The sequence below is a fragment of the Pteropus vampyrus genome, unplaced genomic scaffold (assembly GCF_000151845.1).
Source record: "Pteropus vampyrus isolate Shadow unplaced genomic scaffold, Pvam_2.0 Scaffold332, whole genome shotgun sequence".
Lineage (NCBI taxonomy): Eukaryota > Metazoa > Chordata > Mammalia > Chiroptera > Pteropodidae > Pteropus > Pteropus vampyrus.
In genome coordinates, this window is record NW_011889113.1 from 1,450,503 (window position 1) to 1,464,375 (window position 13,873).

The 13,873-nt window shown below is 33.9% G+C and overlaps 1 protein-coding gene across 1 annotated transcript in view; it reads left to right on the top strand.

Annotated features, from left to right (window-relative positions):
- Positions 1 to 10,194, top strand: part of SCEL (sciellin) — a 124,902-nt gene extending 114,708 nt beyond the window's left edge. Inside the window, exons 27-31 of the mRNA XM_023522118.1 lie at positions 181 to 252; positions 2,202 to 2,276; positions 5,527 to 5,635; positions 7,875 to 7,977; positions 9,395 to 10,194. Of these exons, the coding sequence (XP_023377886.1) occupies positions 181 to 252; positions 2,202 to 2,276; positions 5,527 to 5,635; positions 7,875 to 7,977; positions 9,395 to 9,411 (376 nt within the window). The 3' untranslated portion in view covers positions 9,412 to 10,194. The remainder of the gene's footprint in view (positions 1 to 180; positions 253 to 2,201; positions 2,277 to 5,526; positions 5,636 to 7,874; positions 7,978 to 9,394) is intronic.
- Positions 10,195 to 13,873: the final 3,679 nt, after the last annotated feature.

The following is a 13,873-nucleotide window of genomic DNA, read 5'->3' on the forward strand; positions in this document are numbered from 1 at the left end:
GACATGAAGAAATTTTGCAGAAATGAATTAATACCACTTTAACATTTATATTTCAAAGGTTATAGTTTAGAAGGAATATATAAGCATTTTTTTTTTGCATTGGATCAGATAATAGCCTTGTTATTTTTATTATTCTTATAAATAAACTTTAAACATAAAGTAAAATGGTTTGTATTGCAGTTCCAATCCTGAAACCAAGTCTGCAGGACCAAATGATACTGTTGTATACACAAGGACATATGTGGAGAATAGGTACTGGAAATCTATCATCCATCTATCTATCTATCTATCTATCTATCTATCTATCTATCTATCTATCTATCTATCTTAATTAGTTTCAAGTATATAGTACATTGGTTAGACATCTATATAGTTCATAAAATGATCCCCCCAATTGCTCCCTCCCTCCCCTGGCCTTCCACATAGCCAACATATTAATGCTACCTGCATTCCCTAAATGTTTTGCTATTCTTATCTTACAATTTTGAAATTATATATGTTTAAGAAATGCTGTTATTTTAGAGTATGCTTCCTTTTTTCAAATAAAAGATCGTTTAAGAGTACATTGAATTCTAAGTATATAATTCTTTATAATGTTTCCAATATCAAGTAGTTGTCAAATAATCATAAAAAGTCATTGGATGGACTAAATAACATTTTAACATAACACATGTATATGTAACAGGATAGACATTTGAAAGTTTTCACATATGTTTATGTGAGAATATGACTACATGTTTATAATAAGCTTTATAAAATCATGCAAATATTTCTATGCTAACTTGAAGTCACCCTTTAATTCACTGATTCTATCTACTACTATTTACCTCTAATCTGAAATAAGGAATATAACTTTTGGTAAATATACTCTGGCCCAAATTACAGGAAACTGATGGCCTACAAAATCTGCTGGTTATGCAATAGGTGTTGAGAGAAATGTTAACTAAACTCAGGGATTAGCAGCCCACTCCATTTCCAAGGAATATAAAGACAAGGATTAGCCTAATCGTCGGGTAACATGATGATGGGGTTCCAGGAAATTCAGTAAATTCAGTGTCAGGTGAGCAACGATCCAAAAAAAAAAAAAAAGTTTCTCAAATCAATACATAATGTCCTTGTGAAATACAACCCTCGAATTTGATTTTTCCACTTAATCTAATTTTCCTTAAAATCTACACTGACTGCAGTATAGTATAGAGGCCCTAGAATCAAATTTGAGATTGAATCTTTATTATTTACTGACTGACCATGTGGTTTTGGCAAAGCTACTTAACCTCTTCGAGTCTCAGTTTACTCATCAATAAAATGAGAGTAATGATATATGTATCATATATAAACATGTGTAAATTCTTATTTAGCATTGTGGGTTATGTGCTCCACAAAGTAGATTCTATTTCTAACAGCAGTCTGCCTACGGGCTGTAAGAGAGTTCTCATTAAAAAATCCCAAGTGAGGGCTGTGGAGTTATCACTCACGGTATGAATCAATGGGAACATATTGCTTCCAGTCCTAATACACTCACAGGTAGCATATGTACTTGGGAAGCGATTATGAGCAGCCAGTGGGTTAGTGCATTACAGATTTCAGTTTTCCCCAGAAAGAGTGACGTTTACAAATGGGAGCAATCTAAGAAATGGAACAAAGAGGACTTTTTAAAATTTTAAATTATACTTTTTCCTTTTTGCTTCCATGCTAAACTAATCTTTCTTAGATAATTTCAAGTAAAAATAATTTCTATAGCTTTGTATAAAAATTCAAGAGTCTCTATTTTTTTGAGTGCAAAATAGTATGTATGTATGTGTACTTTATGTGTTTCCTTTCTGTGAGACTACCTATAGCTTTCCTTCAGTAAATAAATGAGGAGGTGCAAGCATAAATTTCCTTAACAAATGACATCTTTTCCTGATCACTCTTGTTCCTACTCTCCTTGCCCCATTCTCTAAATTTACTTCAGTAGATATGTCAGCCTATGTCAACTTGGGGTGGTTTGTGTATCAATATTTTTCCAGATTAAAAAAAAAGTTGTTAATATATTGTCCTGGCTTGTAAAATCACTAATAATAATAATAATAATAATAATAATAATAATAATAATAAGGCTGAATGAGGAGGTGTGTTTGCTTTCTCACCTGCATACAAGTATGTACATCAATACTAGGGAAATAGCCCAGTTCTCACATGTCCATATATGTTGTTTCTAGTAAATCACCAAAGGATGAATATCAGGATAATGCCTCTCGAAAATACATACAAACTGTTTATTCAACTTCAGATAGGTGAGTATGTCTGTATTTCTATACATAAATGTCTATATATACACATTTATGTAGACATGATATATGTATTCTTGTATGTTGTACTTGGAAATGGTGCTCCTGATGGTGATTTTTATGTATGTGTATGAAGTACAGCAACCTCTGCATCCAGGAATTTGTTCCTTGGCTTCCTGGCTGTTTCCAGTGCACTTTATCTGATAGAGTCTCCCGTGCCTTACGGCTGCCTCCTAGGCTGTCCCCTCTACGGTCACTGATTCTCAAGAGTCCCCTGCACAGCCACATTATTAGAGTCTCAGTTTCATTACATCACTAGCCTGTGCCCTCAGTCCTCCCTTCTGGAGATTTTCCCAAGCCAGCTCACCTTACAAACAGCTGCATGGATATGCTGCTATGACCCACTCTGGGCCCACGCTCAGTTCCCAGGAGGGCATTACAATGAGTATCAATTTTGTGCTGGTAAAATGACCCCAGGCTTTTGCTGTTGGTGATGATCTTTTACCATTTAATGTTCAGTGAGGCACATAGATGACTCTCATGGGAGTGTGGGCGGCAGATTTCCAGTGGAGGAAATGAAAATAAATAATTAGTATTTCAACCCAACCACTGGAAACCAGTCGTAATGCAAATGTCTGATACTCTACTGATGATGTTTCTCTATAGTAGGGGCTGGGAATAAGGCTCATTGAGGGCAAAGATGTATTTTATTTTTATGTACAACCTCAGCTTGTAATGCAGTGCTTGTCACTTAACAGGAGATATTCAATAAATGTTTTCTGAAAACAACAACAACAACAACAACTAATTTCCTATTTGCTAAAGGAAACCTCGATAGACCAGGCATCAAAATTATATCCCCTTTCTGTCACCATTACCAATGTTCTTCTGAGTTTCTGGCCTTTAAGTCATTGCTCTTTGAGGAGCAAAGTCAACTACACAAGCATTAGAAACAAAAGTAGTCTATGCAACCAAAAAAACAGAGTTAGGTTCTTTATAATGCTTTGAAAAGGTCCTTAAATAACAGTATGATTTTTAACAAGGACACCACCTATATCAGAGCTTTCCTGGGCTCATATTTTTATTGTTAACATAAGGAAGGAAAACATTCTTTATAAAAACATTGCTCTTAATATGAAGAATTTCAGTCTTGTTCCTCAAGTGGTCCTTGAAATTTTGCTTAGTCATCAGTGCAAAAGTCAATTCTTTGTTAAGACCAGTCGGTCAAGCAACTTCTGTTGATTATTGTGTGAAATGAGCCATGCCCTCACAGCTCTTGTCTAAACATATTAATTCCATTTAAGAAGCTTCCCACTTTACAGGATAAAGACGGATTCCTTTGCACATTATCTATGGGTCTTCAGAACCTGCTCCTGTTGAATACTGACCGATATTTGATCAGTCCAGACGCCCTCATTTGTGCAGCACTTTGGCACATCGTTCTTCCTCTCCTTGGAATCCCCTATCATGCCCCTCCCCACCTCACTCAGCTCACCGTGAGAGCTCCTTTATCTTCAAGCTGTAACTCACGTGACAGTTTCTCTGACAAGCCTTTCCTGCCTTCACCCCAGGGATAAGTTGCTCCCTTGGCTATGCTCTCCTAACTTTTTCCACATATCTGTAATATGCTGTGATCATCAACTCACACACCTGGCTACCCTAGTAGAAAGAAAGCTGCTCATTGGAGGGAACTGCCTCACTCATCTTTATATTCCCAGCTCCTAACTAAGGGCCTCTGGAATGGAAGAATGATAGGGAATGCCTGTTTTCTACTCTCAAAGTGCTTATATGGGACATTTAAGTTTGTGTGTGTGTGTGTGTGTGTGTGTGTGGGAGAGAGAGAGAGAGAGAGAGAGAGAGAGAGAGAGAGAGAGAGAATAATCCACAGGAAAATATTTGCCAGGAATATATAAGCAAGTAGCTATAGAATTAGATGAAAACAGGAAATATATATATGGGTTAAGAAATCGTTAGTGAAATGACTGAATGTATAAAAGCATACAAGGTTATCTACTCCAATCCCTTTCCTCTCCCACCTCCTCTTCCCTTCTATTTTCCCTCCTCTCTGCTCCTAGTCCTGGGCTTGATAACAGGATCCCGGCTCCTGGGGCATGACTACTTCATTTCGACAAAGTGAGCCCAGTAGTCCTTGTGGGCAGGCCCAAAGGTAGCATGGGAACTCTGGGGCCATGCTACCTTTATTTAAATCCTGTCTCTGCTGTTCACTGGCTGCATGACAGGTACTCTTCTGTGCCTCCGTTTCCTTTTCTGCAAAAAATGGTAAAAACAATAGTATATGCTTCTCAGAGATGCGAAGAATAAATGACTTTATATAAACCAAGTGCATGGAAAATGTACTGCATATATTAAGCATACTAACTCTGTGTATTGGTTATTTTTGTTTCACTACCCCATTATGTACCAACTCTAGAAACTCTTACATGCCAACACCCTGAAACTAGTAAACTGCTCAAGGTGCTATTTAAGGCTGTCCTAAGACCTTCTAAAAGGAAAAGAATCACATTATGATTGGCTTTTCTTAAAACTCTGATTGTGACCCAAGTTCTTTTGGACTTGCCGATCATGTCTACAGTTCATTTATTATTGAACATTATTTTTCCAAGATAAATAACAAAACTTGTTTCCACCAAATTTGTGTGTATGGGGGTGAGTTACATCATGTTAGAGAATGTAAGTTTTTTCATAAAAGGTAGCCCAGTATTCTGACTTTTACAAGGACACCAAAAGTAGAGTCATAGGAGAGTATTTGGTGACTCTTGAACCTAGAGCCTAGGGTCCTACAGACCCATCATTTTTGAATTTACCAACACACTCTGAATAGTTTTCTATTTTTGTCCTGTTAAATGTTTCGAGAGCTAAAATTTTATATTAATCTACAGTATAATTTTTCTATGATATATGTAAATTAATAATTCAAAGCCCTCTTTGAGCTTTAAAAGGTACTTATGACCTAGTTCAATCAGGAAACTGATTATCTTGGCTCTGCCAGATGCACTTTTGATTGCTAATGAATTAATAATTTGAGGTTTTCCTTTATGTTAATTCTTTGCTATCATTTTGAGGTAATAGAAAAATCAATTCCAGCACTAAAATAAGTCCTAAACTTTCCTTGATTTTTACACAATTTCCTAGAGTATCAACAAAATTAACGTACCATTTTTACATGACTTTATGGGGAACACCTCTGTCTTTTGCTTTAAGACAAATTTATTTTTAATTGCTTACCTCTCTATAGGTCTGTCATTGAAAGAGATATGTGCACTTACTGTCGAAAACCCTTGGGCACAGAAACTAAAATGATTTTAAATGAATTACAGATTTGCTGCCATTCCACTTGTTTCAAGGTAAGGATGTGTTTATTGTATTTAACTAAATATAAAATTAAATAATGACTGGAATAAAAAATATTTAATGAAATACATGAGATGAAAAGCTTTCAGAAACACTCTCATCCACATTAATAATGCACTACTTAAATATTTCTCAGAGTTCTGCAGCCTAACCTCAAAGGATTATAATTACTCTCTTGGCTTTAGGCTTAGAGTTGATTACTGACATATTTATTACTCTTACCCTAGAGATTTAAGTCTATAAAAAAGATAAACACTTATTCTCTTTGTAAAAGTTTTTGCAAATAAATCATACTTTACATAAAATATATAATAAAGACCAAAAAGGAAAGGAAATCATTGAGAAGAAAGGTAGCAGCTCCTTATATTATGAAGTTAGGACTGATGGGCTTGACCATAGTTGAAATTCAGTCTGCTTTTGAGAGCACAATTAATTGTAATTAATTGTGGCTTAGTATAATAACAATAAAGCTTAAATAATAGAATGCTTCGCAGTTCACGTTCTCATATTTCATTGCTTTTAATTCTCACAATAATATTGGGTAGGTCAACATTACAGTTTTTGGTGTAACTGGATGAGCACTGAACTAGAAATCTAAGACCTGAGTTCAAGTTCTAACTCCATTACTAACTGTGGCTGTGTGACTTTTGGACAGTCACCTAAATTAGTTTGGCTTCAATTTCCTCATCTGTAAAATGGGATAGCTGGCTAGAATAGTGATTCTCAACCATGGCTGTACATTATAATCACCTAGAGAAATTAGGAAAAAAATAGAATGTCTGGGACCCAATTAAATCAATAATCTCAGAGATGATTCCTGGGCATTGGAACTTTAAAAAACTCTTTCGATAGATCTAATGGGCAACCAGTTTGAGAATGACTTGCCTAAATCTATGTGTTCTTTCTATGCTGATATTCTATGGTTGATACAAATTATCTAGTTCAGTCAAATAAATATAATAATTTGATGACTAATTGCTTCTCTTCCAATTAGCTTCAGACAGTGACACATAGCAATCAGAAATATGATGCCTCATCTTGAGCAAAAATATCTAAATTTATGCCATAATATATAGAATTCTATGTAAAAACATATTCTTGAAATTTCACAATTATTTAATTATGAGAAAATAAAATTTTCTTTTAGTTATTAAAATCTCAATGAAGAAAAAGTTAGGCTATAGATCTTCATTTAAATTACTATGCAGAAAACTTTATGAAACAAGAAAATTCTGGTTATTGGTTTTGATAAATGCAAATAATTTCCATTTAGTATTTTGGATAATTATTTCCATTTTCTATTTAATTATAAAATACTACTAAGAATAAAAATATCCCCACACTCCTAGAAAAAGATAGATTATTCTATAGCCACGATAATAGAGAACCACGAGGACTGGTGTAAACATGTCGAATTGAACAATGACAATTTACTTCATTAAACTCTCCTAGAAAGCCAGCCAGTTGGTGACAGCCTCATAACTTGAAAGTCGGCCACTCAGCACTGAACTTGGTCCAGTAAACACAGGACTAAAGGAAATGTCAACCCTCGCTTGCCACCAAACCAACACAACTCAAAACAAACTTTCCTCTAAACTTCATGTAAGATCAGAAGTTTGGTTAATGTTTGCTTAACATCCAGTTTGTGTGTCTGGACAGCATAGAACTCCTTTAGTAAGCAAACAATGTTTTTCGTTTGAGATATCGAATGGTGATCTTGTTCTTGGCATAACCAATTTTTTTTTAATTTATGTATTTAAATTAATTTCAAGTATACAGCACATTGGTTAGACATTGATATAGTTCATAAAACAATCCCCCCCAATTGCTCCCTCCCTCCCCTGGCCCTCCACCTAGCCATCATTTTAATGCGCACTGCATTCTCTCTGCCATGCTCTCCATCCCTGTAACCAACTATCAACTACTAATTTGTACTTCTTTAACCCTTCATAACCAATTTTTGAAAATTTCTATCCACTCTATAGTGAGTTAACTAGAAACTTTGGTGGTAGATATTCCCTGAAATGCACACCTACATAGTAGAGAGTTGTGAGATGTATGTGAAAAGTTCGTCATGTGGATTATGGACAAGTACACTGTCACTTTCCCTGTGGGTTCTCATGAGGCCTCATCTGAGTGTTGCTATGAAGAATAGTCCCGAATGAACTGAAAGGACTTTCTATCCTGATATACTTTATATGTTATGTAAACTTTATATAATTTTTTCTTTAGTGTGAAATATGCAAACGGCCCTTGGAGAACCTACAAGCAGGAGACAGTATTTGGATTTATAGACAGACAATACACTGTGAACCTTGCTACTCTACAGTTATGGGTAAGTGTTAAGCTCTATTAGCATTTAACATTGTTAAAAATGAAGGATTTCAATCTAGTAAAAAATATTTTATTAATTATATTTAGTTAAGAATTCAGCTGCAGATAGTATGGTAGTATTTTTCGTTTCATGGTATGAAAGCAGCCAATGTTTATATAGTCTTCTGATGTCAGACCAGGCATAGATACAACTAAGCAAAAAGATTATTTATTTTAGAAAATTTTGTATTTTTTTTCCAAAATAAAAGAGATCTCTGCTCAAATAATTGTTGGAATTGAAGTCCATCTGTGAATGACCTTTTACATTTACACCAAAATGTACTTTTTTAACTTAACTTGATTATTATGCTAAATGCCTTTTAATGTTATTTTAGATGGGAATTTAAAGCTAATTCTATATAATTCTATATTAAATATAGCATCTAAGTATTTTTATCAATTTAAGACCAACATGACTATAATTTGGGCTCTTCGTTAGCATAAATGATGTGAGAAGAAAACATTAATGACCTGTATTTTAAACTCACGTTTTCTATAAACTTAGCAAGAAAGCTTTAAAAGTTGATTTAAAAGACATTGACAGTGCCTAATAAGTTAGTAAAATAAAATTCTAAGGAACTTGATTAATTTTTAAAAGCCAATAATAGCATTTTAGTTTTAATTCAATAGTAAGTAAATAGAATAACCAAGATGATATTGGGGAGGTGGTCAACAGCATTACCTGACAAGCAAGTTTCCTGATGTCTTAGTGTGGTGAATGAAAGAGGAACATTCTTACATGGAATTCAAAGTAGGAATTTAGAAACAAATGTGTAATATAAATGAGGTACCAGGAGGCTACATCTGGGAAATGCTCTGAAAAATATTCAGAAACCCACGTTCCATCAGGTTGAAGAATCAATTACAAGAACAAACCTAATTATATTTATACTTTGCCTTCTATTTTCTGCTTTTCCCAGCCAGTTCTCATATTCCTTTTTCTTCTTAATTTAGCAGCCTTATTATGATCCAATATTATATCAAAGGCCTGATATGCATGGTGGCAGTTCTAAAACTTTCACTCTCCCAGAAGTCCATGATATGGCTTTGGAGATGTGGCCACTGAAAGACTCAGAAGTCATCGTGTTTTCTTCCCTGTCTTGTGCACTCCATAGGCATTGCATTTTATAGTACTTTTAAGTACATTTAAATGTCAAGACGCGACTCTTATGCATCTCATAAATATGACTACGAGGCATCGGTCCTTCATATTTATGATGTGACCAAAAACCATAGTGATGAATGCAGTAGAAGGAAAAAGTAAAATTCTGAATATACCATTACTCCCTTGATGAATGATTATTTAAAAAATTTTAGTGATAGGCTAATTTTTGTACTGAATTTGCATATCTAACTGTTATTTTCTTTTAAATTTTCAGCAAAGTGGAATCAATAATGCTGGCACATGGAAATCAAGATGAAAGTGTTCATAAAGGAATTAAAATTTTAAAGAACATGTAATCTAGAAAAGCTTTTACATGGAAAATTGACTTTCATATACAATTAACAATTCTGCTATTGCATAAATAATCTAAGTGCCTTCAATAAGGTCATATACATAAAGGGAACCATCTGTTATCTGTCTAGATTTAGTCATGCAAAATTCAACTGGTTTCAGTTACCAGTGTCAAAGGAATGATGCTCCTGATGGCAGTGAGTGTTGTAAACCCTAACCAGGTCCACCTCTGATCTATATTTAGGCTATGCATCATGGTTTTCGCTATAGATAAGTTTTTCATTTTCTCACCTTTTTTTCCCTAAGAATTTGGATTTGTAGACATTATTGAAATCCTGACAAACTGTTAAGAAAACAAGACATGTTTCCTTTATGTGCAAAAGAAATATTGATAGAAAATTTTCTATAAAGTTTAGCTGAAAGATATTAACATATAAAGTTGTATGGACCTCAGAAAATCACTTGACCTTTCTGGGTGTCTATGCCTTTATCTGTAACATGAGAGGCATTGCACAAAATTGTTCCTAAGGCCCTTTTCTGCTCCTAAAATTATTTGATTCTAAAGCAAGTTTCTGTGTACTCTTTAGAAATATATCTGGATATGTGTTTGTTAATTGTATTGAATTAGAGAGGACATCTAAACAATTGAACCTTAGTATCATCCATCATTTTATTGCAGATATAATTTTTAAAGGATATATTTTAAAAACAGAAAGACATTGATTTATGGGTAATGGGTAAAATCATATGACATATATTTTACATATTATAATTTGTTAAATTTTTTTGCATGTATTTCAAAATCTAGATACATAAGTAACCTATGAGAAAACAATGGTTATGGACTATAAAGATATGTTACATCTATTAGCATGTTACATTTATTCATATTACCTAGCACTTTATATTTACAGATGCCTTGTAAAAATAAAATGAACTATTAGTGACACAATCTTTTTGTGGAGTGTCTATAAAGACTATTAACTGACATTGATGTTTGTCAATTATAGTGATCATAATTTATTATAATCCATGCCATATTGGTTAACTTAATTATTTAACTTCTTGAGCTACAGCTTTTATTCTTTAAGAGCTTTTTCTTAAGGAATTGAAAATTCAATGATCATATGTGAGGAACTAGTATTATTAAGATTGAGAAATTGAACTTATAAACTATTTTATATGCACATAGCAACTGCTTCTCAAAGGAAAGCATATGGAACATTGAAGAGAGGGTAAATTTTGGGGAAGTTTAGGGCAGCTGTGAAAAACTGACATAAACTAGGGAGATTAAAAAGATAGTCATGTATTTTCCAAGTGTTGATAAATTTAAAGAATTATTCTTCTGTATATTGATTCCAAGCATCTGTTCCTCTTAGAGACCGGTTTACAAAGTGTTAAACACAAAATGCTTATTAAAATACAGCAATGTATAATTGTCATCCTATGGAAAGGGAGCCAGAAAAAACAATTAATAATAATTTGATATTCATTAATTCATGCTAGATGAGAAGCAGTGGTAATTGAGCCATGTGTTTTATTGTTCTTTTATTACATGCTTTCAGAGTGGATCAAAAGAAATAATTTTCTTAGAGTTGAAATTCATGGCAGAAAAGGGCGGATGGAATAATATCCCTCCTTTTTATATAAAATGTATTAACATCTCAATGCCTTTGTAGTAATTAAAAATCATTTGAATATCATTTTTAAAGTATTCTACTTTAGAATGCTTCATTAAAAAAAACTGAAAGGAACATATTTCTCACTTTTCTGAAGCTGTTTAATGGACTCTTTCTTCTACAATAATGTATTAAATTAAACCAAAAGCTGTTGTAAAAATAGGATAAATAAGGAGTGGAGAGAGAAGGGCTTCTGATTCACCAAGTCCACTTCATTATGTCTGGGTTTATTCATGCCATAGGAATGACAGATTGCTAAAACAATTTGGAAGACCTCTTTTTATTGCAGCCAATTAAGTATATTATGATTGGCATACTTTTCCTGGACACAATTGTCTAAATTTCAGAATACCAAATCTTGAATTCTATTACTAATTAAGAGATGTCTCTAAAGGAGAATTAATTGCTCTAACAGGACAATATCCTTCTAAAAAAGCAAAATGGAGGAAATATAATAATCTTAGAAATAGAATTTGTTAAAATAGTATTTTCATTTAATAAGACCAAAAAATAAAAATTTATTCAAGAAGTAATCTGTGCATCCTTAGTTGTTTGACTGCAATCACTTTTATAATGAGATCTGAGTGAGGAAATGGTCCAGCTCTCACTGTCATTTATTCTCTGACTTGTTTACTACAATGGAAAATCATGAGCATTTGGAACATTTTCCGGCTCAGCTTGATTCAGAACTCTACCAAAACAAGTGACTGTTTGGTCTACAACATGGCAAACTAACAGTGACCTTATTTATTTATTTATTTATTTATATTTTTGGTACTGATGAATTTACTGGTTATTTTGGTACAGTGTAAATAAATAGCTTTTAGAATTCCACCTTTTCCAGAGTAGAAAACCATTCCCAGAGGCACCCATAAGTAGCTGTTTTAACTTGGGTAGGTCTTTTCCCACATGGGCCTATTCCCTGCTATTTAAAATGTGAGAGTAGGTTATTAGCTTTCAAATGTATCCATCAGCTCAAACACTGCATGGATCTATTAATTTATCCCTGCCGCTCACCCCATTCTTAGGTGTCTCTTTTGTTAGGTGCCTAAGATTTCAGTGTTTTGTATGTACTTTAAAATTGCACATTGACTTTATCACAAGAGTTGGACACCATTCTGAATCTTATTTACTGGATCTTTGTCCTTCCATTTGAGAAGTATGGTTTCTAAGATATTACTGAAATTTTCAAATAAATGAGTTAGATAATGGTTTCAGTTTTTTTCACTATAAGAGAGAAAACTGAGCATCATCATTACTTGATAAATGCCATCTAGGAGGCATCTTTTACTTCATCGCCTCTGTATTCTTTGATACATTCTTCCCATTAATAGATTGAAATGCCCAATTATTCTAGACTTTGTATAAAAGTAAAGCGTGGTTTATAATCTACCATCATTCGTTCGTTCATTCATTCATTTGTTCTATTATTCAATAACTTGAAAATCTTTATTTAGAATATGTGTCCAGGTCTTACTGATGACCAAAATAGCCAAGGTTCCTGTCCTCATGGAATTTACGTTCTAAAGTGAGAGTGGAGGAGCATTTTGAAAGACAGAAAACAAACAATTTCTGAAAGTAAGATACAGTGACTAGGTGAAGGAGGAGTTTTAAAAATAATGTGGTCAGATAATAATTCAAATAAGATCATAATGAAGAGATGGAACCAGCCTGGGAAAAAGCATTCCAAGAGAACATATCTTAGTATTGGCCAAAATCAGACCATTTTCTAGGCTCACTCTGTCCTTGCTTTTTTTAAACATAATGAAATGGAAGTTCAAAGATGCCAGGAGACAAAGACCAGTCAAAGACTTTTTAAGCTTTCTTTATTCCTAATGCAAGACAATATTCAGATATTATTCAGATAGCTTTCTACCCTCTGCCAAGGGGTGAGTTACACCAAATGCATGCTTCTATTCCGACCTCAGACCCAAGTCACTCACTTGGATAAAGGAGCCCCAGGCATACTCTGGCGACTATGTCAAAGGTGACTCACTTGGAATGGAAACAAAGGCCTGAGTAAGGTTTCCTCACCTCACCTGAGGCACTAAGGATCAAGTGCCTTTCTGCTTTCCAAACAGAAACATTAAAAGATTAAGCAGCATCATTTCAGATCTAGGAGAAACTTTTCAGAGGAATTTTATAAACATCACATGTTCTCTTCCCTTGTTACAATATGAATAATGTATCTGATGGAAAAGAACATTCAGATCTTGGTATAACTTTCTTAATAGTCACAATTCGTTAATTTTACCTTCTTTCCCAAGAGAAAAGGAAAGATCATGAGTTCCAAGGGGCCTTCTTGCCCATAAAGGCAAACTGGAATGAAAGTCTCCCATAGGAAAGTGTTTAAGCCCTAGGGCAAGTGTGACTTTCGTGTGATTTAGGAATAAAAAGACTGGAGGCCAGAATTAGTGAACATGTAGCGATGAGGTTGAAGAAGCAGGCAAGGGACAGGCCCTGGTAGTTTAATAATGGATCATTAAAAAGTTACATCATCAAATGCATGTCAACATTTAGTAGAATTCATTTATACCTTTCAGAATTGTGTCAGTAAAATATTATTGAATAGTATTGATTTCATGAACAGGTTAAAATTACACCGAGACAAATATAGTCTACTGATTTTTGACAAATGCACAAAGGCAGGTCAATGGAGAAATTTTGCATACAGGTATCGAATTATTCCAGAACCACTTGTTGCATTTGTTGAATTGTCTATT